Consider the following 22,410-nt stretch of genomic DNA (forward strand, 5'->3'; position numbering starts at 1 on the left):
AAATAAACGTGTATACAGGTTTTAAACTTTCTATATATATGTGAAAATAGCTGTAAGAGAAGTAATAATTAATAGTAAGAGAAGTAAAGAGAAGTAAGGTCTAGGTGAAACTAACACAGATATATTAAAGTTTTGAGGGAGGAATACATATTGGAACCTCAAATATCAATTGTAACTTAATCTTTAAAATTATTTCACAATTTTAAGAATTAATTCAATTGGACACGTGTTAACGAGTAAGAAACCAGGTAAACAATCCAATTTCCGGTTGCTAATTTCATATCTTTCTGAGATGCCGAAACGTTTTTAATTGGTGCAAAATGCTGAGAATAAGCTGAATATTTATAGAATATATTAAATATATTAGTATCGTTTATCATCCACCCATAAAACAAAGATTTTTAAAAATGAAATAATACCATGCATAAAGAAAAGATAGATCCCCCAAAACATATGCACTCGTCACAACAAGAATTTGTTCTAAGAAAATGGTTAGAGAATCCTTATGCTGATCTTGTAACACCACCACTAATGTGGAACTTCCTCATGTGTAATCCATTCAGGGCACTGCTTTTTAATAACATTTCCAGTGCACTATTTTCGAAAACAAAATTGCTATGTAAATATATATATATATTTTTATTTATTTATTTTTATTATTAAAAAATCGTCAAGTATGATGCGTTGTCGTTTATTTTCACTTTTTGTGATCAACTACTAAATATTTCGTGGCAAAAGATTAGGACATAGATAAAAAGATAAAAAAAATCAAAAAAATTACGAGTTAGATTTCATAATATCGATTTTCTTTGCAATAATTTAACATATCCAACCAGAAAAATAAATGAAATAATACAATTAACACATATATTAAAAAGTGTTAAAAAAGGTTTTTTAATGTGTTTGTATATCATGCACTGTGTGTGTGATGATGTTAAAGAAATTGCGAAGGGAAAAACATAATTTTAGAAATCGCGTGAAGGCTGAAAAGGTCAAGAACTTTTGTGTGTTTGTTGACCTAAGACTGTCCAGATTCATTACTTCCCGATGACAGAGAAAAACATAACTCCGACTCTTTGCATAGTCTAAGATATCACATGTATATAATTATGAAAAGATGTTTCCTTTTGGATTTGTTAAGTAGAAGTGGCATGTACTATCTCTATCTATCTATCCTAATAGTTAATTTATGACAAATATGACTCTAAAAATCTAGAAAACAGTTTTGACGGTCGCTTATTTAATTTAATTTTAAAACAACATTTTGATAATTAGACAACCATGAACATTTTATAGTTGACAAGCACATTCGAAATATAAATTTTTGAAGTAAATATTACAAGATATTATGATCGCTTTTTTTATATGTTTTAAAAATTAAACTATATTGCATGTCAAATTTAGATTATGATTATAATATCTATCAAAACATCAAATGTCTGGTTATCTTCATAACCGAAAAAACGAAGCAGATCATCTATATTAAAAAAAAAAAAAAAGATAGTTGCTCGGAGTCTAGTAGTCTACCTTAATACAAATCAAAAGAGTTCTTAAAATATATTTATGTTGGATAAAACCAGTTCACAGAACGCAAAAAATCATTTTTCTAATTAGGTTTTTAATAAACGAATCGTGTGTTTACATTTTACCCATATTTCATCTGGGCCTATGAAAAGTGAGAAATGAGAGAGAGTATGGGATCATGGACCACATGTTATCCCATTCACCAATGTATTACATCTATTTTTTTATACGCATAACAATAATGTTTCTTTTCCGTTTGTTAATGTCTCTAGATCTTGTTTTAATTAAACATCTCTTACTATTAGTTTGTTACTTTTTCTTTTCCTGAAAAAATGAAAGAAATAATGTATAACTTGCAACTTTATGCGCAAAAAAATACTATAAAACCCCATCTAAGACCTCAGATCTACTGGCCTAAGGTCCTTCATTGCAAGGCTTGTTGATAAATTAAAAGTTTTAAATCCTACGTATGGCTAATGTAAATGGAATATTCCTTAAATATGGGAAGCAAACATTGGGTATCCTTTTAGGAATCTCCGAGCATTTCGTAAACCACACATATATTCGTAAGAAAAGTCTTTGTTTCATCTAGAAACAAATCATAGTATTAAATTACAAAGATAAGATAGGAAAATCTCTGAGTATACAAGACTACACAACTCCCAGTCACAACGAGTTTCACTTTGCCCCATATTTTAAAGTTTTTGGTACAGTAACATTTTCAAAAAATAGCAATTTTTTTGAAGTTACTAGAGAACCTGCCGATTTACCCAGTACTGGTGGATATACATACACATTAGAAAGCATTCAAACTATTTTCTTGTCTAATGTTCCCAAACCAGGGTTACGAATAGCAGCACAAATCCATAACTCAACATAAACACTCGAGTCAAATTCAAATGATGATTTAGGAAGATAACAGGCTAATAATCGTCGGAATGTGTTTCCCTTTTCTTTTTTTTTCTGCCCAAATTTTCTCTGCAACACTCCAAAGAGAGGGAGAGATAGATGACAGAAAAACGTGGGTCAAAAAATAAAATGAAATGAAAATAACCAAAGCAACCTCCTTATGTATCCACCTTAACACAAACTACATCTGAAATCAAAACCTAAGTAAATAAAAAAGCATCACTACTAGACGTTTGTCTTTAAAACAATTCTACACTTCTACTGCTCAAGACGATGTTCAATTTCACGGCCACCATTACCCACCACACGCTTATCGCTTTCCACCTTAAATTACATAAACCATCATAATTCAAAAGAGAAAAGAGCACAAGCCCAGACACTCATCGCTTCCTCTTCTTACCGGACTTTGATTGACTCCCCTGTGACTTGCCTGATTTCGCTTTAGTTGCTGGTTCTGGCTCCTTGGGTGTCTCTTCAGATTCTGACTCGGAAGCGCTCTCTTTGGCCTTCGAAGCAGGTGTAGACGCAGAACCAGATTTTGCTTTACCCTTTCCTGTCTTGCTTTTGGCAGGTACAGATTTCACAGGTCCCGACTTGGATTTTGAAGAAGTTGTTGCCTTGGAGGGCTCTTCCTTTTTCTTGGATGAAGCTTTAGATTTCCCAGATTTCGATACGCTGCTTATATCTTTCTTCGACCTGCTGCTTCCTGATTTACCAACGGTTTTGGGGGGTTCCTCTTCCTCGCTCTCCTCCTCAGAGCTCGCCTCCTCTTCTCTGCTAGCTTCCTTTGAATCCTTCGATTTGCTCGCTGTTTTGTCATCCTGGGACGTCTTGCTGGACTTGGAAGCAGGAGTAGCTTTAGCCTTGCTTGATCCAGCTCCACTACCCCTGAATACATCAGAAGTACAATATTACGTATTAGTAGAGAATTATTTTAGAGACTTCAACACTTGTTAACTATTTGCTTTCAGTTTCAATTACTTTTTAGCTGATGAGTTGTCCATCTTTGATTGCTTGCCTGTCTTAGCTTTCTTCGTCAGGGGCCTGCATGACAAAATGCTAAGCTTGGTCATCACAAGTAAAAAGATGACATCTAGCTATTCCTTCCAGTGCCACATAAACAACGGAACTAAAGAAGTAACACGTACACTGTAGAGGCATCTTCCTCTTGACCCGTCTGATCAGCAGCTTCTTCATCCTGATGACAGAAAGTGTAAGTTACAAAATAGGCGAAGAGCAAAAAAAGCCAGAGATGGATGAAATATAATGCCCCACCTGTGACAATTCTGATTCATCCAGAGGACTCCACTTCTGATTCTTGAGATACAAGATTTCTTGATCTCCATCATCATAGATAACCTGCAAACGAACATGGCAACAGCATACAACAATTAAAATACCATAAAAAGGCCTGAAACAAAGATGTATAGCTTAGGAGAACATTCAAAAGGCTACTGGTTGACCACAAACAAATCAGGCGAACCAAAATAGGGGAGACGGATAAAATTGGGCTTACCAGATGTTTCTTCTTTGCAGCATCATATGACTCGACCACACCTTTATAGTACCTGCGGTAAAAAACAGATTACTCATTTGAAAGCATAGAAAACAAAAAATTACAATAACAGGTAGTCCAGATTCTGCTGTCTAAAGGAACAAACATAGAAGTCCAGAACAGAGAAAATGCAAATTGCCTTCTTGTAAATCAAATATAATTCCTAAGAAGAAAATACAAAATGCTTACGCTTGATCCATAGGCCACCAGACTTTGATCCTCGATCCAACTAAACTTTCACCAGATGCCTGCCCAAGAATTGATTCGGTATGAAAAAGTATACAAAAAGAAAAACTCGTACAGAGCAAAGGAAACCAGTACAATTAAAGGATAATCGTTTCAGAGAATATTTCTTCAACTTGAAGAGAATAAGAAGCTGCTCCCATGCACAATTACTACTGCAAATGGCAATTGGTGAAGTGAAGAAAACATACCTTCCCTTGGCCTAAACTTCGTTTTCTCTTTGTGTTTGAATTAGGACTTTCTTCTACCGTTTGCTTCGCTTCTTTCTTTGATTTTGAGGCTAGCTTTCCGGAGGAAACAGCTGGCTGAAAATAAAATTAAACCATATCGGTAAGAGGACAAGGACAGGGAAGTCAGATATGTATTCGAATCAATTCAGGTCAGGGAACTACTCACTTTTTCATTATCACCAGATGAAGTGTGTAATGACTCCTCATCAATGGCTTTCCCACGTCCTGGTTTTTTCTTTTCCTCTTTTGGCTTTGTGGATTCTTGTGCATTATCACTCCCAACTACCTTTTTCTCTGACTGCTTGGCTACTTTTGTCTCAGAGGTGCTTTTCTTTGAAGGAGGAACAGTAGGCTTTGTTTTACTTGACGAAGCAACCTTCTTTCCAGACTTTTTTGTCACCTGAGGTTCAGACGTGTTTGGTTCTTCAGAAACTTCTTCGGTAGCAATAGAAGCAGAAGGTTTGACCTCCTCTGTCGAGCTCTCCTTTTTCTTCTGGTTTGCAGTCTTCTTAGGGACGCTTTGCTCAGGAAGTTCCTCAGCCATTGACGGAGAACTGACATTGGCAGTTTCATCTCCTGATGTCTTAGATGGTAAAATCTGCACACTTTTATTCTTTTCATTTTCAGAAGAGGTGGCTGCGGTAACAGATGAATCAACAGGAGGCGAAGTTAACACATCCTTGCTGTCCAGGAGTTCTGCAGGTTCAGTCTCTTCTTTGATATCTGAATCTTTTGATAAATCCGCCTGTTTGACAGAACTAGATTCGTTTTCCTTTTCCTCAATTTGATGTTCAACATCAGGCTTCTCTTCAGTAGTATTATTCAAGTCAGTGTTTCTAGGATTATCAAGTTGCTGCGGCTCATCTTTGGCACCCGTATCGTCTTGCTTCTTCATGGAATCAGTATCAACCGAAGAATCATTCTGTTGCGCGACACCATTGCTAACTCCAGACTTACCAGATTCATCCTTAGGTGCATCAGTTCGCTCAGGGGTAGAAATTTCTGCTGCCTTCTGTTTATCATGTTTTAATTGGAACATAAAAATCAATTAACAATCTACAAAAGCTAAAAGAAGAAAGGCATCTATCCTTTTCATACAAATCAACAATGACTATCGTACCTCTACTTCCGTTTCCCTTTTTATATGACCTTGACTATCCTGGAGAGGAAAAATATGGAAGAACAGTATAAGAGCTAATGTAACTGAAGACCTGCATAATCACTAAAAAAGTTGAGGCAGTGCGGCAGTAAAAAAGGTGAGAAATAAAGGCTTACTTCTTTTTCATTTGCAACAACTTGGTCTTGCTGCAAAGCACTGAATGTCCCTTCACATATCGAAGCCACTATGTTACTATACTTATCTAGAGGGACACCCGACGATTTCACTGCTTCGGTCAGATAAGTTTTGAGCTTGCTAGCACAGTTACTGAGAACTTGTTCTGCCAACCTCCGTGATACTTGGGAAATCTGTTGATAAGTTAAAAGATTTAACAAAAGAGCATTGGTTGGTGATAGAAAATCAGTAGACCATCCATGTATTACCTCATCATCCTTTTTAACAGAATGTAGGATTGGTGAAAGCATCTCTGAAGGTATATCCTCGCTTTCTTCTAAAACAAGGGTCATTATGTTCTCCATAGATGAAAATACATTCCCTGAATGATGGTCCCTGAAAGGGTAAACAAGTTCAACATCAGACAAACATACTTATTGGATGTTGTACAAGCAAACATAAGCAACAAGCAATAGACTAGTTGTGAACTATATTGCGAGTACATAAAGTAAAGTAGCATAGTCCATGGATAGGTAGAACGACATGAATGAAATGATATCAAATGAGAACAACAACATCCATTAATCAAACATGACACAAGGAAATAAAGGAACAACAGGGAAATAAACAAGTAGACAATTCCATGTATGTGTATTTCCTGGACATTACATTACAAGATGAAAAAACAATGAGTTTAATTCTAGCATAATGGATATATTAGAGTGTACCTTATAGCCTTGAGGAAATGCTGGAACATCTCAATAAGAAGTGCATCACACTCAAGATCCAACATCACAACACATGACCTGACCTTAGCCACAGTTTCAAGGATAGATATCCTTTTAGCATAGGAACGACTAGATTTGTCAACCAGATCTTCAAATGATGATACAATCAACTTGAATACTTCCTGCACATGAATAGAAGAAAAGAGTCAGTAACCAACCAGCATAATGTCCACTCCCTCAAGAAAAAAATAACAAACAACTACATACCTTCATCTGGTCATCATCATAAGGAGCATCAGGAGCAGTTATTCTTGTAATCTCACTGATGCAGGCAGCGACAGCAACTTTGACATCGACATCTGAATGCTTGAAGAGTTTTCCACCGACTAATCCTTTCATCAATGGAGTGAGTGCATTCTGCATTGAGTCGGGAGGTGACTGTTCAACCTCCGCCAGGGATACGAAAAGTTTCTGCAGAAATAAAGCACAAGGATCATCAATCAAACTCACTAACTCCAAAACCACAGGGATTTTTATCCCAAACCGAGAAACAACCGTAACTAAGATCTAAAATGCAGGAATAAAAGCATTTGAGTAGATTCAGAGAGTAAAAGAGACGAAGGAAACAGAGCATTAAATCCAGAAATCGAGAGTAAACACATGCACAGACTTAGCATTGCCACGAATCCGAAGAAGAAGACCAAAATAAAAGAGAAAGAAACAAAAGGGGGTGGTGAAGGAGATGAGAGCTCACGTCAAGGAAAGAGAGAAGCTCATCGAGTGAAGAAGGCGGGTCAATAAGCTTTTCCCCAGCTTCAATAATCTGATTCTCGAGCTCTTTATCAGAATCCGACATGACTCCTTCTCCTAGTTTTCTGACTCGTTTCGCTCTTGCGTATCTACAATTGAATAGATCTCCTCTACAAACCCTAGATTCGAAAACAGAGAATTCTCAGCACCAAAAACCTAAAGCTTCCATTGAATTCCACAAATGGAAAGAGATGAGAAGACGGATTTAGCGAAGAAACTACGAGAAATTTTCCCCCCAAAGTCACTGAACAACACGCTAGGGTTTTTTTTCTTCTCTCCGCTCTCTCTTTTTTTTTTTTTTGTTCGCTCTCTCTCAATCTTAACAGTTTACAGAAAACTAAAGAAAAAAAAAAGTAAAGAAAAATAGGAGAGTCCTCAAGCGCCGTTAAAAAGATATATATATAATCTTTAAATAAAAAAATGGGATGTATTTAATATTTGGTGTACGGCAATTTATTAGTTGGTCGTCTATTTGACGAGATGTGTTTCTTCATTTATTTTTATTTCTCTTTCTCTTTTATGGAATTTTTTTATAGAAAAATGGAATACAAAAATCAAGGAAATCCAGTATTGCGATTTTTTCCCTTTATTTCGGATTTTACTTTAGATTATAAACTCAGGTTAGCTCATTATTTGCTTTCATATCCGATTTTTATATATTTTGTGAGTATTATTTGCTTTTTTATCAACCAGACTCACATGAAGCATATGAAAAATAAAATAAAAATGAGTATAAAGGATAAAATCCTGAAAAACAAATATATGTAGAAATTTGTAGTTGACATATTAAAGAAGAAAAATAAGAATTTGGTAAGATTCAATTTTAATAAGATTTTGTCACTATTAAGTTTATACGATTCTATATTAGATTGTTTTTTTGATTCTACATATGTACTATTTGGTATATTAAGATGTTGGGAATATAGACCTAGATAGAACTCTAAAAAGAAACATAGATTATTAAATTTATCGTTAACAGATCCATAAACTATAACGATTCATATTGCATTAACATGAAATCAAATATAAGATTCAACAACTAAAAACTGGATGAAAGAAAAAATATTAAGCGGTTTAAGAAAAAGAAAAAAAAAAATCATTTATTCCTAAGCATGTTGTCCCAAAACATAGAAATAAGTTTTGAATTTTGTAGGACTAACACTGTATAATATAGTCATCGTTATCGTATGTACACATATTAAAGGGCCTCCAGTTTATTATTTACCTATTGTCTCTCATGTCTATAGCTAATTAACACTTGGTTAGTAGAATTACTCAAACCTCAAGCGTGCAGCCCAATAGTTAGGCTGCTCAGAAACCCTATATGAAACACAAACGGGCTAATCTAACATTAGGCCCAAATCAGATTCCTAGCATCGTCGAGAAGCCCATAAGAGGGTTTGTATGCAAATATTAAACATTACTAAAAAATAGTGATAATTTGCTAGGTAGCACATTTTGATTGCTAAGTACTTGAAAAAAAAAAAAAAAAATTACTTTATCGCTAGCTACCTCCTCTCTCACTCGTCGCAAAGGTAGTCTTCACCCAGATAGAGAAAAAAAAAGACGTTAAAATGTTGTCATCATATTCTAATAAGACCTTATAGAAAACCCCTCTAAGCATATATTTTCTGTCAAAAAAAACATATTACTTTCTTATACCAAATTATAAACAACAATGTTGAAAATTATAGAATATTATAAGCACTGGTGGTAGTAGGTGTCGGTGTATGTGAAGAGCAAAGATGACTTTTCTTGGGGAATTTGCTTGAGTTCGCATTCCCACGGAAGAAGATAGCGACAAGTTTAAGCGGTTACAGAGACTTATACACGTTTCATATCGTACCATTCTCTAACAATGTGAATGAGATGATTTTGTAGCATGTTTACACATTAAAGTATAAGGGGGCAGGTATATTTAACCAGAAAAATTAAAGAGGATAGATACTAGAAGTATAAACAATGTGATATTCAAATTTCAAATGTATTATTAGAAAAGGAGTATAAGTAACACTACTATGCCAAAACTAATATGTAAAATCTAGATTAATCGAGCATGGCAAAACTAACTATTATAGAAATGAAACGGCAATAGATAAGATAAGTATGTTGTCGATATCCAGAGACAGCTAGTGCAGCTTTTAGTAGCCGAAGAAGAGTGTTCTCCATAACAGTAGATCATATCAAAACTTAAATAAAGTAGACTGTCTTTAATGAAAGCACTCACACTCCCACATGCCTCTCCCACCTTTCAATTATGTTGTTAATTATTTTAGACGTGTACTATTTCAAATTTGGACCATCCTTAAAATCTTGTAGGGTTTTTACAAAGTACACATCGAATATAAGCATTACTCTTTTAACAAAAGAGAAAAATATAAACTTACTCAAGTTTTTTAAGGATGAGTACTCACTCATAAGCCAAAAAAAAGGTGGAAAGATACAGTATTAATTTAACCATATAATAATAGTAAAAAAGCTGATAAAATTGGTAAAAGTAAAAGCTAACAAACTCTATAACTTTATAACAATACTTTTCACGCTAAGCCTAGTAGACCAATTTGGCTTTTTTACTTTTAACAAAACCACCAACCAAACCAAAAAAAAAGTTAACTCAAACACAACGACACATCGTACCTTGAGTACTATGCATTATATTAGATTGTGTCTGAGCACATTTGTCGCATACCTCAGAAGCTGATGAGATCTGGCGAAGCAACAACACTCTTCTTTGTTTTTATTTCCTCTTGTTAAATCAGCTCATATGTGTCTTTCTCTCTATTATTTTTGTAGAAATGCTTCATGAATCATGATGACACCTACAAGACGTGATGCTTGATTATTCTATAATGAATTTGTGTAAAATTTTCGCTACAAAACAAAACAATAACAAACAAAATGTAGTTAGATCGACAGATCCAATTTACTCCACGCCGCCACATTGTTTATTCAGGCATGTACTCTATTTTATATTCGAGAAACAACCATAAAATAATCTCTCAAAAGATTCCAAAACTCTGTTTGAAAATGTATTTTACAGAGACATAAATATAAAATTAAATACAAACAATAAAAGCAAAAGCAAGAGTGGACCAAGCCATACTTCAAAGTGAGATAATGACCGACACTTTAGTTAAGGAAGATGGGCAATATGGTAATTTCAAGATTCAGGCTATGTGGGTGGGGTCTCGAGGAAGACTAAAAAACTGGTGAAGTGCATGTGAGAGACTAACTCAATGCCCTCTAATATTACCCGAATTTACATTTTATGCCACTGTCAGTGAGTGAGAGACAGAGCATCAAATCAATAAAGCCTTGGGAAGAAAGTTAACAAACTTATCAATGTGACAATCTACTTAAATTAGCAATCTGACTAATGATTAAGACTTACATTTTTCAAAAGGGAAGGCTCTTTGAAGTGGAGCTCAAACTTAGTGACTTGAAATGCTCTGAAGGAACAAAGTCTTGTGGCAAATTAGCTCTCTTCACAATTCTCTTCATATTACTCTGTAAACTCTGTTGCACTAACTGTTTCACGGCTTTCCTCTCTTCGCTCATCATCAAATCGTTTTCCTCGTGGTCCAAACCGTTGTCTCTGGTCCCGTATATCGGTGCGGATAAGGCTCCGCATGATCCTGTACTATCCAGGACTTGCTTTCCTTTGTCTACTCTAAGACACTCTAATATCCTTGATGCTCTCTTTTGTGCCAGTGCACTTCCTAAAAGAGTTAACTCGAGCAACGCTGATTCGATTCCCGCCTCAATCATCACTTGTCTATCTCCGTATCCCTTGTGAGCCATCAACATTAGAATGTAAGTCGCCTTTTCTTGGCACCCCGGTGAGTCAGTCCAGTTCAGTACATCGACTAAAACCGGGAATGCGTCGCACACCAAACCGATTGCTTTTCTTCCTTCAGGGACTGCCACTAAATTGCTCAAGATAGCGAGAATCCTCTCACTCACTTCCATATCTCCCAATGTGTTCAAAAGATACGTGATCAAATCGGTTTCAAGGATAAACGAAACGTTTGGTTGATAGATTGAGAGGTTGTAGAGAGCTCTCAATGCGTCCTCTCTCGCTTGTGAGCTACTTGTTTCATCCAAATTCTGAAGAGTTTTCACCAGGAAGATTATAGCTCCAGAAGAACCAATAATCGGTTTGTTTGAATCTAAAGCGCTTAATCCAAGAAAATTAGCGACCACAGCTTCTGCAATCTCTTGATCAGGAGTGTTTGGAGACTCAATTAGCTTCAGCATTTTGTGAACAGCACCTGCTTTAACAATCGCTGCTTTGTTCCTGCAAAACAGAATCAAGGAAAGTCCTAAAATGGGTAAAATATTGAAATAAATGCTTCAAGTTATACACATTGTTCCATACTTCATACTCACTCTAGCAGAAAAAAAAAAAGACATGGAAAGTGACTTAACGAATGAACCCAAAACAAACACAGAAACTATTTGGCCGAAATAAAAATTCATGGCAATGAAAGTGAGACTTACGCGTCATTACCAATCCCAAGATTGAGCAGAGCATAAAGCGAAGCGATCTGAGCATCTACGATTCTCGAGTCATCGATCATACTAACTAACGGCGGAATCGCACCGAGCATCGCCAACGTCACTCTCGCCTCCGAGTCTTCCTTCGCCAACAACCGTACCTCACTCGCCGCCGTTATTTTCTTCCGACAGTCTCCTCCGTCATCGTTATCTTCACGCGCCGCCGCAGCTGATTGTAACTCTCTGACCACGCGCTTCAAAACCTCAAGAGCTTCCTCTTTCTTCATCGTCTCAACATCAGCTTCAACTTCAGCTAGATTCAACAGATCACAAAGCTTCTCCGATTTCTTCGATGTCTCCTCGAACGCTACGCCGTTCAACGCCGCGCCGATCGTATTAGCTTTCGCATCTTTCGATGATGCAACTGTTGACTTCGCCGTCACCGTCACGTAACTTCCTTCATCGTCCTCTTCCCGGAGCTCGTGACGGTAACGTGAGCTACCGCCGCAACTAACGGCGTCGACGATCTTTCTACGGAATGTGGATCTAGAGAAGGTGCTCCAGAGACGGAAATGGTAGCCGGAAGTAGAAGAAGAAGAAGTGGAAGGAGCACGGTCAAGAATGAGAGATCCGATATTATTCCGGTGACATTTAGCCATGGTTGTGATTCTCCGATCAGTTCTTTAAGCTTAACCTACTTACTACATATGCACCACCAACAAGCAAAGAGAGAGTGCGAAAGATTTATATATATCTTTTTATTTTTTTGTAAGAAAGAATTATAATTATTTGTTTGTTTATTTGGAAGCGAAAACAGAGCGAATGTTGACTGTTGATTACTTCTTTTTATAAAGAACAAAAATTTGCAGTACTTATTGATTTATCAAAGAATAAAAAAAAAACTGTGTTTGGATGCAGTCTTATAATAAATCGCGGATAAGCTATTCTATCAATTATTTTAAGTCAATTCTATATGCTTTTTTCTTCATTGATGATTTTTTAAATTGATAACGTTTATGAAAATTGTTTTTTTTTCTTTGAAGAGAAAATGTGAAAGTACAAGAGAGGGGTGAGTGAGGCCATCACTAATTTCAACCGTTCAAAATTTACAAAATGTGTGTCAGGGAAGCTTCTACAGTTCTACACAAGTCCCATCATTTTGATGATACTAAATCAGTAGATTGCTACTACTATTGGGGCTTTGTTTATGATTCTTTTTCTATAACACACAATATATTTCATTTTAAGAAAAAAGAATTTCTAGAAGAAGTTTATAGCTCTAAAAATGGTCCAACAAAACCACCGAGAAACCAAAATTTAAATCAATGTTTAGGCTCTTCTACAATTGATTTCAGTAATTTTCTAAAGAGTAAGAACCCCTTTGGATACGTTTCTGTATTATTTATTTTTCGTAAGGTTTGGTTATTTTAGGATGGCTCTACAAAAAAAATACAATAAACATCTAAAATAACTTGTATCAATTAAAAATAAATATATGCAAATTTCATGCTGCACAGTGGACATCCAGTGGAAGTATTCGAGAATGATTTAACTGTGTTGTGTTGTTTGGTCAGATCGCTGCTAATTGCTATTCTCAAGTCTCAACCTTCTTTTACTGGTACGCACTCAAAGCCCATTATCACCGAAAACATTTCGGTGGATATTTTAATAATTCTCTAATTGATAAGCGTGATTTTATGTCAACTTACAAGGCTTTTCAAAGCCCAAAAAGGGCCACAGGCCCAAGCATAAAGAGAAACATTCACACCATATCTATTTTAAAGATTAATAAAAATGAACAAAACTGATTTTAATTGTAAAATAACAAAAATTTGCTTTCATTGAGAGTTGAACTCAAGACCTCCCGCTTACTAAACGGGTGCTCTAACCAACTGAGCTATGAAAGCTTTTGCTGTTACAATTAATTAAAATCTATATAATACTTTGTAACAAAACTTTTTTTAAGTGTTAGTTAATTTAAAAAGCGTTAATCAATTGAAATGTGGACCTCTTAAAAAAACTAACAAATACAAAAATGCACCATTTGTCCATAGAGTATTGGAAACTAAGTAAACCATCTTCATACTATTGGTCACAACCAAATCCCTTTCCAATTTGTAACGGACGACTAATTTTGGTTTTGTGGTCAAGACTCAAGATAATGCTAATTTTTAAACAAAATTACAGTGCATGAATCTAATCTTTATTTCCTTCTTCTTTTATAACCTTTTTCATACTTACCATTTGCATGCCTCTCTTTAATATTTGTTTTATTCTATAGAAACAAATCACATTATATTGCATTGAATAGATTTTTATTTAAGTTTCATTTATTTGTTTTCAGACACATATCTTTAGATACTAAAGATATAACTAAATATTTAAATCTTATTTCTGGTCAACCCATTCAGACAAAGAATCTTAAATAAAAAAAACTTTAAATTAATTTCTTCCCTAAATATGATATATATTTTTTAATTATGTTACATAAATGTATATATACAATATAAATTTATAGTTTTTTTTTGGTAAGCATATAAATTTATAGTTTGACCAGTGTCAAGGAAACTTAATAAATCAAACAACTTTTTATACTAATAAAATAAAATAACTTTTTGTTTTAATGATATTTAAATATTTAATTATTCAATATATGGTTATTTTGATAATTTTATTTTAAATCATCATCGAATTTCTTGTTGAAATTTCAAAATTGCCGCGTAATCTTAACGGTTTTAGGTACAATTTCATTCACAAAAACCACTAGGACTCACTTCTAAAAATTTCTCACAGCCACAACTACATCTGCATCCCCTTCTGGTTACAAATTAATTCACCTTTACATTGAAATTGACAAAAAAAGGTAGTGTTATCTCCATAAAACAAAATTAAAAGGAAATAAAGAATAATGACCACTCCCTCTCTATATATATAAACAGACGTTTATCATATCCTTAAGAATCACCCCTCTTGCGTTTTAGCTCCCTTGCATTTTCTTCATCTTGTACGCTCCTCCTTGGTCTTAGATTTTCTGAGATATTTCTCTTTTCACTCTTTCTTGTTACGATTTTATCTAAAAATTTAATGAATCATATTTACTGACCAAACACATTGTTGTGGTTTTTTCATGCAGAGAAATGGCTAATCTGTTGCAAAGGCTTCGTAGACGAACCGGGCCAAAGCCAGATTATATTGAAGACAAGTTGGATGAATACATTCGTGAAGAACAAGTTGAAGAAACAGGCGGAAGTAACCAGGTATGTCTTTGTCTTGTTGTGAAATTATAGATCTGCAGTGACTTTTAATTATTTGATCCATTTCAGGATTGTCCTCTTGGCGAGATTGAAAAGATTTTGGACCGTGAATGGCGTCCTACTGCATCTAACAATCCGAATTCTTCTGACAACGGGACACCAACCCTAGTTGTCGTGAAACAATATCTTGTGAAGTGGAAGGGGTTATCGTACTTGCACTGCTCTTGGTAAATTCCCAGCAATATGCGATATCGTGTTGTATTTAATTAAACATGTCGATTATTATGTTTTTGTTGCTTCTCTTGTCTGGTTATCTTATCATCACTTGATTATTAATGTCAATTCTTAGGGTGCCCGAGCAGGAGTTCGAGAAGGCTTACAAGTCCCATCCTCATTTAAAACTAAAATTAAGGGTGACCAGGTTTAACGCTGCTATGGACGTATTCATCGCTGAGAACGGAGCTCATGAGTTTATCGCCATTCGTCCTGAATGGAAAACTGTTGACCGGATTATTGCTTGCCGGTTAAGTGATTCAAGTCTTGTCCTTTGTTTTTATGTCCTTAACTTGATAGACCTCGTTGTGACAATTATGTTTTTTTTTTTTTTTTTTTCCTTTGTGATTATTTATTCATGCGTTTATATTTCTTTCTCTATCTTCTGTGTAGAAAAGTGTGACACTTAATGGATTTCGTTTTGACAATTATGGTTTTTTTGTTTGTGATATGATGTAGGGAAGGAGATGATGGGGAGGAGTATCTGGTGAAGTACAAAGAACTTTCTTACAGAAATAGTTACTGGGAATCTGAATCTGACATCTCAGATTTCCAGAATGAAATCCAAAGGTTTAAGGATATAAACTCTAGCTCTCGTAGAGATAAATATGTCGAAAATGAGAGAAATCGAGAGGAATTCAAACAGTTTGATCTTACTCCTGAATTTCTTACAGGTATTTTATTAGACTACTTGAACAATTTGTATACAGTTTCTGTATAATGTTATTGATTTACTTACCTTATATGTTTTTAAGGCACATTGCATACATACCAGCTCGAAGGGCTGAATTTCCTAAGGTATTCATGGTCCAAGAAAACCAATGTAATCCTTGCGGATGAAATGGGACTAGGTACGTCTTCAAAAATCCATTTCTTTTTTGGGGTTATTCATAGGCTTTGCTTTTATCATTTGTGTAAAATAAGATTGGTTTTGTGGTTGCTGCAGGCAAAACTATTCAGAGCATTGCCTTCTTGGCCTCTTTGTTCGAGGAAAACTTATCTCCTCATCTAGTTGTTGCTCCTCTCTCAACCATCCGTAACTGGGAGAGGGAATTTGCCACCTGGGCACCACATATGAATGTGGTATGTATCATGTTTCGTATATATATGTCACATATACGGTATTAGTTATTTATTAATGTTTTCATCGTATGATATATGCAGGTTATGTACACTGGGGATTCGGAAGCACGTGATGTTATATGGGAACATGAGTTCTACTTCTCTGAAGGGCGTAAAAGTAAGTTTGATGTCTTGCTCACGACGTATGAGATGGTTCACCCAGGGATATCAGTTCTGAGTCCAATCAAGTGGACGTGCATGGTATTTCTGTATTAATTATCTGAATGATACTATATACTTTGTATGTCTTTCTTTTAGATCTCATATTTTGCTTAGAATATCATTCTCTTGGTTAGATTATTGATGAAGGCCATCGGTTGAAAAATCAGAAGTCAAAGCTGTACTCTTCATTGAGTCAGTTTACAAGTAAGCATATCGTTCTGTTGACCGGAACACCACTTCAGGTTCGTCGTTAGTCGATTTTTGGTTCTTCGACTTTCCCAAGGTTCATTCAATCCTACATTAAAGTTTACCTAATTAGTTATGATCTCTGAAATAGTACTATAATTATTATGGTATCAATTCTTTTGTATCACTAATACTTATTTGGTGTTTTTTCAGAACAACTTGAATGAACTTTTCGCTCTGATGCATTTTCTTGATGCGGACAAGGTTAGCCAAAAGATAACGCATATAAAATAAGTTTAGTTTATTCTCTAAAATAGTCATTATAAGCATACAAGCTTGCTTTAATTATTTTATTTTCCATGCTTGCAGTTTGGGAGTTTGGAGAAGTTTCAAGATATAAATAAAGAGGAGCAGATTTCAAGACTCCACCAAATGTTGGCTCCGCATCTGCTCAGAAGTATTAACCAACAAATCTTATTAAGAACATTTCGTTTGAAGTCTCGCACCAAGGGATAACTATAACCATGGTGATTAATCTTGCTTTTATTGTTATTGCAGGGTTAAAGAAAGACGTGCTCAAGGATAAGGTGCCCCCAAAGAAGGAGCTCATTTTGCGTGTTGATATGAGCAGCCAGCAAAAAGAAGTGTACAAAGCTGTTATTACCAATAATTATCAAGTCTTGACAAAGAAACGAGATGCTAAAGTAAGTTTTGTGGATCTCTTGTGCTTATGCAGATGTATATATATTGTCTTGGTTTAGGAACCTTTTAGACTGTACTTGGTAGGATAATTCGGCTGGTTAAACTGTTTCAGATATCTAACGTGCTAATGAAATTACGCCAAGTTTGCTCTCATCCGTATCTGTTACCAGACTTTGAGCCAAGATTTGAAGACGCAAATGAAGCTTTTACGTAACATTTGATCACTAATCTTGACGTATTGATTCCTTTTTAGTATTTTGTGCTGACTTTTGCTTGACCTTTTCTGAATTGTTCTAAAGAAAACTATTGGAAGCTTCCGGAAAGTTGCAACTGTTAGACAAAATGATGGTCAAACTCAAAGAGCAGGGGCACAGAGTGCTAATCTATACCCAATTCCAACACACCCTTTACCTTTTGGAAGACTACTTCACTTTCAAGGTAACCTAATCTGCTATATCTGTTTGTCGACCTATTGATTTGTTCAGTTGGTGTTGTCGCTCTGCAAATGACTTGCGATATAATCTTTTCCTTCCACTTAAAAGTTACTTTTTAATATATCTTGAGACGCAAGGAACAGTAACTTTCTTTTTATAATTTGCTTATATGCAATTAAGGAAAAACTATTGTATGATATTGAGCCGTAACAAATTTATTTTTATTTTGTCAGAATTGGAATTATGAACGGATTGATGGAAAGATCAGTGGACCTGAGAGGCAAGTAAGAATAGATCGGTTTAATGCAGAAAACTCGAACCGGTTCTGTTTTTTGCTCAGTACAAGAGCTGGTGGAATAGGGATAAACCTTGCAACAGCTGATACAGTCATCATTTATGACAGGTTTGAGTTCCAATATCTGTTTAATGAAATGATAAAGTGCTTGTTGGAAGTTTCTTTCCAGAATAACAGAGTGTTTGGATCTTCTAAGTTAATAGCGGAAAGATATTGTAGAGGCATTTAAGATGGTTGTGATGAATTTATTGACATGATTTTTTCACTGGTGTTGTAGTGATTGGAATCCTCATGCTGATCTCCAGGCTATGGCTAGAGTTCATCGGCTTGGCCAAACAAATAAGGTTCTCTTTTCATGGCGTCAATGTGGAATCATCCACTTGCTATTTCATTCTTTTTCTAGCTATGTCACTGATTAAGCCTATATTTTCTTATTTAGGTAATGATCTACAGACTGATTCACAAAGGTACTGTAGAAGAACGGATGATGGAGATAACCAAGAACAAGATGCTTCTAGAGCATCTCGTCGTGGGAAAACAACATCTTTGTCAGGTATATATATATATATGTATTCCTTGTTCGATTTGTTATTGATTCTTATTGCTACAAGGTTTAATTAATTACTGTTTTCTATCCCTGACTGTAATTAGGACGAGTTAGATGACATCATCAAATATGGTTCCAAGGAACTTTTCTCTGAAGAGAATGATGAAGCAGGGAGGTCTGGAAAAATCCATTACGATGATGCTGCTATCGAACAGTAATATATTCTTCTTTCTTTCTTTGTTTTTACTTTCCTAGTGATTTTACTTTAATAGTTCAAAGCCACCATACAATTGCATGGAATGTTCATGATTTGTAGCCACACCTTTTCTTCTGCAGGTTGCTAGATCGTAATCATGTAGATGCTGTGGAGGTCTCACTGGATGATGAGGAGGAAACTGATTTTTTAAAGAATTTCAAGGTTTACTTCTTTCTCTTTCTCTTTCTAGATGAGTGGTTATTGATCAGATGATCCAATATTTGTTAAGGTCCAGAGAATTGTTTAGAGAGTAATAATTCAATGGATATGCTACAAGAATCATCATGTGCATGTGCATGCATATATATACACCCTTTTTTCCTGCAATATTAAGTTATACACATATATTTAGTGGCATTAATTCCAAATATAATTTCTCTTTTTGATGTTATTTCCTGTATATTAGGTGGCTAGTTTTGAGTATGTAGATGATGAAAATGAGGCTGCAGCATTAGAGGAGGCACAAGCTATAGAAAACAATTCTTCAGTAAGAAATGCTGATAGAACAAGTCACTGGAAAGATTTGCTGAAAGACAAATATGAAGTGCAACAAGCTGAGGAGCTCAGTGCTCTTGGAAAGAGGAAGAGAAACGGCAAGCAGGTACGTATACTCTTCTTGATCCCACCTCTCCAGAATCGTTTTATGTCCTTTAGCACAAGTGTTCTTATTCCTGCTTTTGTTAATATTACTAGGTGATGTATGCTGAAGATGATCTTGATGGTTTAGAAGAAATCTCTGATGAGGAGGACGAATATTGTCTTGATGATTTAAAAGTGACCTCTGATGAGGAGGAGGAAGCAGATGAACCCGAAGCAGCTCGACAGAGAAAGCCGAGGACGGTTACAAGGCCTTACAGAAAAAGGGCTCGCGGTACTATACTTTTCCAAATATTGCATTGAAGATGACATCTTGTTGGTTTCAGAGGTTTACAAGTTAAGTAACTTTGAAAATCTATTTTGCTGTAAGATAATTCGGAGGAAATACCTTTGATGGAAGGCGAAGGGAGATATCTCATGGTGCTGGGATTTAACGAGACTGAGAGGGATATATTTTTACGTACGTTTAAGAGGTATATCTTCTTTCTAATAATGTTGTCTAAATTGTGGTTTGGCGTCTCTCAAAGCATCATAGTATATCATAAGTGTCTCAAAACAACTTTTGTAGGTATGGAGCTGGAAACTTTGATTGGAAGGAGTTTGTTAATCCCTTATACATGAAGACCTATGACGAGATAAATAAGTATTGACGACTTAAAGCCATTTATGCTCTTATTTTCAGCTGCTTTACAAAAACCAACAGTTGTTCATTGACACTTGTTAAATTTGTTGTTTCTCAGGTATGGAATCTTATTTTTGAAACACATTGCCGAAAACCCTACCGATAATTCTACAAATTTTAAAGGTAATTTATCACTTTATTGATTATATGTTTGTTGGTATTCTTAGATATATCCAATTGCTTATTTCTGTTATCATATTTTTAAGTTATTACGGCAATGGTCTATGCAGATGGAGTTCCCAAAGAAGGGATAAGCAGTGACGAGCTACTAGTGAGCATGACTTTTATGATGCTAGTAAAGGAGAAGGTAAGCCTACCATTTTCCAGTGTCTATGGAATTTAAACAGTTACTTATTAGCACTAGTAACCGAACCAAAACTTGAGAAGATTCATTGCATTCTTTCTTAAAGTTTTTGCATGTGGTTTATATATCTGAAAGTTTCTCGTTTGATAAAATTTGGTTTGGTCCTCTCTTGTTTGTTTGAGCTCACTTCTCAATGTTTGATGTGACAGTGTCAATTTTTGGACAACCATCCGACAGCACCTGTTTTCTCTAACTACGTCATCAGTAAGTACAATTTGAGAAATGGAGCATTTTCTAAGGAAGAACATGATAGGATACTGATTCCTGCTGTTTCCAAGTAAGAACCCTTCAACGATTATCCTTACTTGATTTTGTTTCTCTTTGTTTGTTTGCTCACATGCATGTTGCTTCCATTCTTGAAACTTTGTAAAAATATAGGCATGGCTATGGTAGATGGGTGGCCATCGTTGAAGACGAAGAGATAGGGTTCCAAGAGGTTGCCTGCAAAGACCTGAATATCCCTTTCCCTCCTGATACTAAATCTGCTCGTAAAAGAATTTGTGACCATGTGGGAAAACGGGTTAAGAAGATGGAGGATGCCATAAAGTATGAGTACGCAGTACGTAATATTTTGTGCCGACTCAGTAATTTTAATCTTTTGTCTTCTCATGCTACTACTACATTGTTACATTGTTCATCTATATTGGTACTTCGTTGCAGGAAAAGATACTTGCTGAACAAGCAAAAGCTGAAACAAAGGGAACAAGCTTTGTTGATGCAGAAAAAGAAATGCTTAAGAATGATCCCATCAGTATGTGTCTTGATAAGTTTCTACAGTTACTAATGGATATATTTCTTTAGATTCTTGTTCTAACTGAAACGTTTTAATCTTGCAGCTTCAAAAAAAAATTCTGCAACTGCCGTTGACAACAAGCAAGGCAGAGTTGAAATGGCTCAATCATACGATCAGGTAAACAAACACATTCCTATTTTCGTGGATATATAGTTACATTAAGAACCCATATTAACTTATCTTTCTCCACACATTTTCAGAGTGTTAATGAGAAGTCAGGTGAGTCATTCCAGACATATTTAGATATTCAACCGCTGAATCGAATGCCGAGGGAGAGCTTTAAGCCTCTGGAACCTATCAATGAGGAAATAAGCACTAGGCTAAGCGTTGGGACAGATCATGATGTAGAGATGGATGCAGCGGATAACATCATTGTGCTGGATTGACATCAAAAATCATTATTACTTCTTTCATGATTGTGTTGATCGTTGGCTGATTTTCTTTACTAAGATACCTTTTGCTGATTTTTTTTTTTTTGTTTGTCAAAGTTACCTTTTGCTGAATTTTAATTACTAAGTTACCTTTTGCTAAATTTGTTTGCATACAGCGTAGTTGTCTTGAGTTGCAGAGTATCATATTTGTCCATTTATAGTTTCTTAGGTATAAAGCGTATATGAACCAAAATATAACCAAATATATTATGGAAACTAATTGAAACTGAAGTTATGATCATCTTGGGTTTTTTCATCGGATAAGTATTAGTTTAAACTAGATTGAATCTACTACTCTTGATCAAACAAGCACACACAACTTGAAATAACTCCAAACACCATGAGTTCATAGAAAATGATTTCCCACTAATATCTTTGTTAATGCCAAACTTTATCATTGCATGTCTTTTGCATTAAAAATACTTCATGGGTGATGATCATCTTCTTTTAATTGAACCAAAGAAACGTCTTTTGAGCTCTCTCAAAACCCAAGACACACATATGCATATATTTATATAAACTGTTGATTTCTCTAATTTAGAT

General features: G+C 35.2%; 3 protein-coding genes and 1 non-coding gene across 9 annotated transcripts; 1 reads left to right on the top strand and 3 right to left on the bottom strand.

Moving 5' to 3' along the window:
* Positions 1-2,325: 2,325 nt before the first annotated feature.
* AT4G31880 (transcriptional regulator) lies at positions 2,326-7,690 on the bottom strand. Of its 2 annotated transcripts, none has more exons than NM_119339.3 (14): positions 7,217-7,690; positions 6,730-6,933; positions 6,463-6,644; positions 6,004-6,130; positions 5,737-5,928; positions 5,582-5,620; positions 4,628-5,473; positions 4,423-4,536; positions 4,178-4,236; positions 3,950-4,001; positions 3,709-3,792; positions 3,582-3,631; positions 3,415-3,477; positions 2,326-3,321 (listed from the first exon to the last, which is right to left on the bottom strand). In NM_119339.3, exons 1-14 carry the CDS (start codon positions 7,316-7,318, stop codon positions 2,814-2,816), a joined length of 2,622 nt encoding a protein of 873 aa, NP_194916.2. In that variant the 5' UTR covers positions 7,319-7,690; the 3' UTR covers positions 2,326-2,813. The 2 variants fall into 2 exon arrangements, with proteins under 2 accessions (NP_194916.2, NP_001190882.1); NM_001203953.1 differs by having other exon boundaries at positions 2,461-3,321; positions 4,628-5,470; positions 7,217-7,644.
* Positions 7,691-9,264: 1,574 nt separating this feature from the next.
* On the bottom strand, positions 9,265-12,604 carry AT4G31890 (ARM repeat superfamily protein). 3 transcript variants are annotated; one of them, NM_001203954.1, is made up of 4 exons: positions 11,773-12,492; positions 10,664-11,569; positions 9,962-10,091; positions 9,265-9,520 (listed from the first exon to the last, which is right to left on the bottom strand). In NM_001203954.1, the coding sequence occupies exons 1-2, from the start codon at positions 12,426-12,428 to the stop codon at positions 10,669-10,671; spliced, it is 1,557 nt and encodes a 518-aa protein (NP_001190883.1). In that variant the 5' UTR covers positions 12,429-12,492; the 3' UTR covers positions 9,265-9,520; positions 9,962-10,091; positions 10,664-10,668. The 3 variants fall into 3 exon arrangements, with proteins under 3 accessions (NP_001190883.1, NP_194917.1, NP_001329198.1); NM_119340.4 differs by having other exon boundaries at positions 9,312-10,091; positions 11,773-12,604; NM_001342120.1 differs by having other exon boundaries at positions 9,312-11,569; positions 11,773-12,604.
* A 998-nt stretch (positions 12,605-13,602) lies between these two features.
* On the bottom strand, positions 13,603-13,676 carry AT4G31895. Its single transcript has one exon. It is a non-coding gene; the product is annotated as a tRNA-Thr (tRNA).
* Positions 13,677-14,728: 1,052 nt separating this feature from the next.
* Positions 14,729-22,057, top strand: PKR2 (chromatin remodeling factor; the record flags this gene model as incomplete). 3 transcript variants are annotated; one of them, NM_001203955.1, is made up of 31 exons in its annotated part: positions 14,729-14,773; positions 14,903-15,026; positions 15,093-15,129; positions 15,263-15,332; positions 15,445-15,546; positions 15,756-15,970; positions 16,052-16,147; positions 16,243-16,379; positions 16,461-16,619; positions 16,715-16,822; positions 16,980-17,030; positions 17,136-17,223; positions 17,325-17,470; positions 17,581-17,678; positions 17,768-17,906; positions 18,136-18,305; positions 18,475-18,541; positions 18,637-18,750; positions 18,849-18,958; positions 19,081-19,162; positions 19,407-19,601; positions 19,694-19,871; positions 19,968-20,070; positions 20,166-20,240; positions 20,338-20,402; positions 20,486-20,586; positions 20,793-20,920; positions 21,022-21,202; positions 21,304-21,394; positions 21,480-21,553; positions 21,637-22,057. In NM_001203955.1, the coding sequence occupies 30 exons, from the start codon at positions 14,907-14,909 to the stop codon at positions 21,820-21,822; spliced, it is 3,486 nt and encodes a 1,161-aa protein (NP_001190884.1). The 3 variants fall into 3 exon arrangements, with proteins under 3 accessions (NP_001190884.1, NP_001328314.1, NP_194918.2); NM_001342121.1 differs by lacking the exons at positions 14,729-14,773; positions 15,263-15,332 and having other exon boundaries at positions 14,907-15,026; positions 15,093-15,250; positions 15,373-15,546; positions 20,510-20,586; positions 21,637-21,899; NM_119341.2 differs by lacking the exons at positions 14,729-14,773; positions 15,263-15,332 and having other exon boundaries at positions 14,907-15,026; positions 15,093-15,250; positions 15,373-15,546; positions 21,637-21,822.
* Positions 22,058-22,410: the final 353 nt, after the last annotated feature.

Source organism: Arabidopsis thaliana, chromosome 4 (genome assembly GCF_000001735.4).
Source record: "Arabidopsis thaliana chromosome 4, partial sequence".
NCBI classification, from domain to species: domain Eukaryota; kingdom Viridiplantae; phylum Streptophyta; class Magnoliopsida; order Brassicales; family Brassicaceae; genus Arabidopsis; species Arabidopsis thaliana.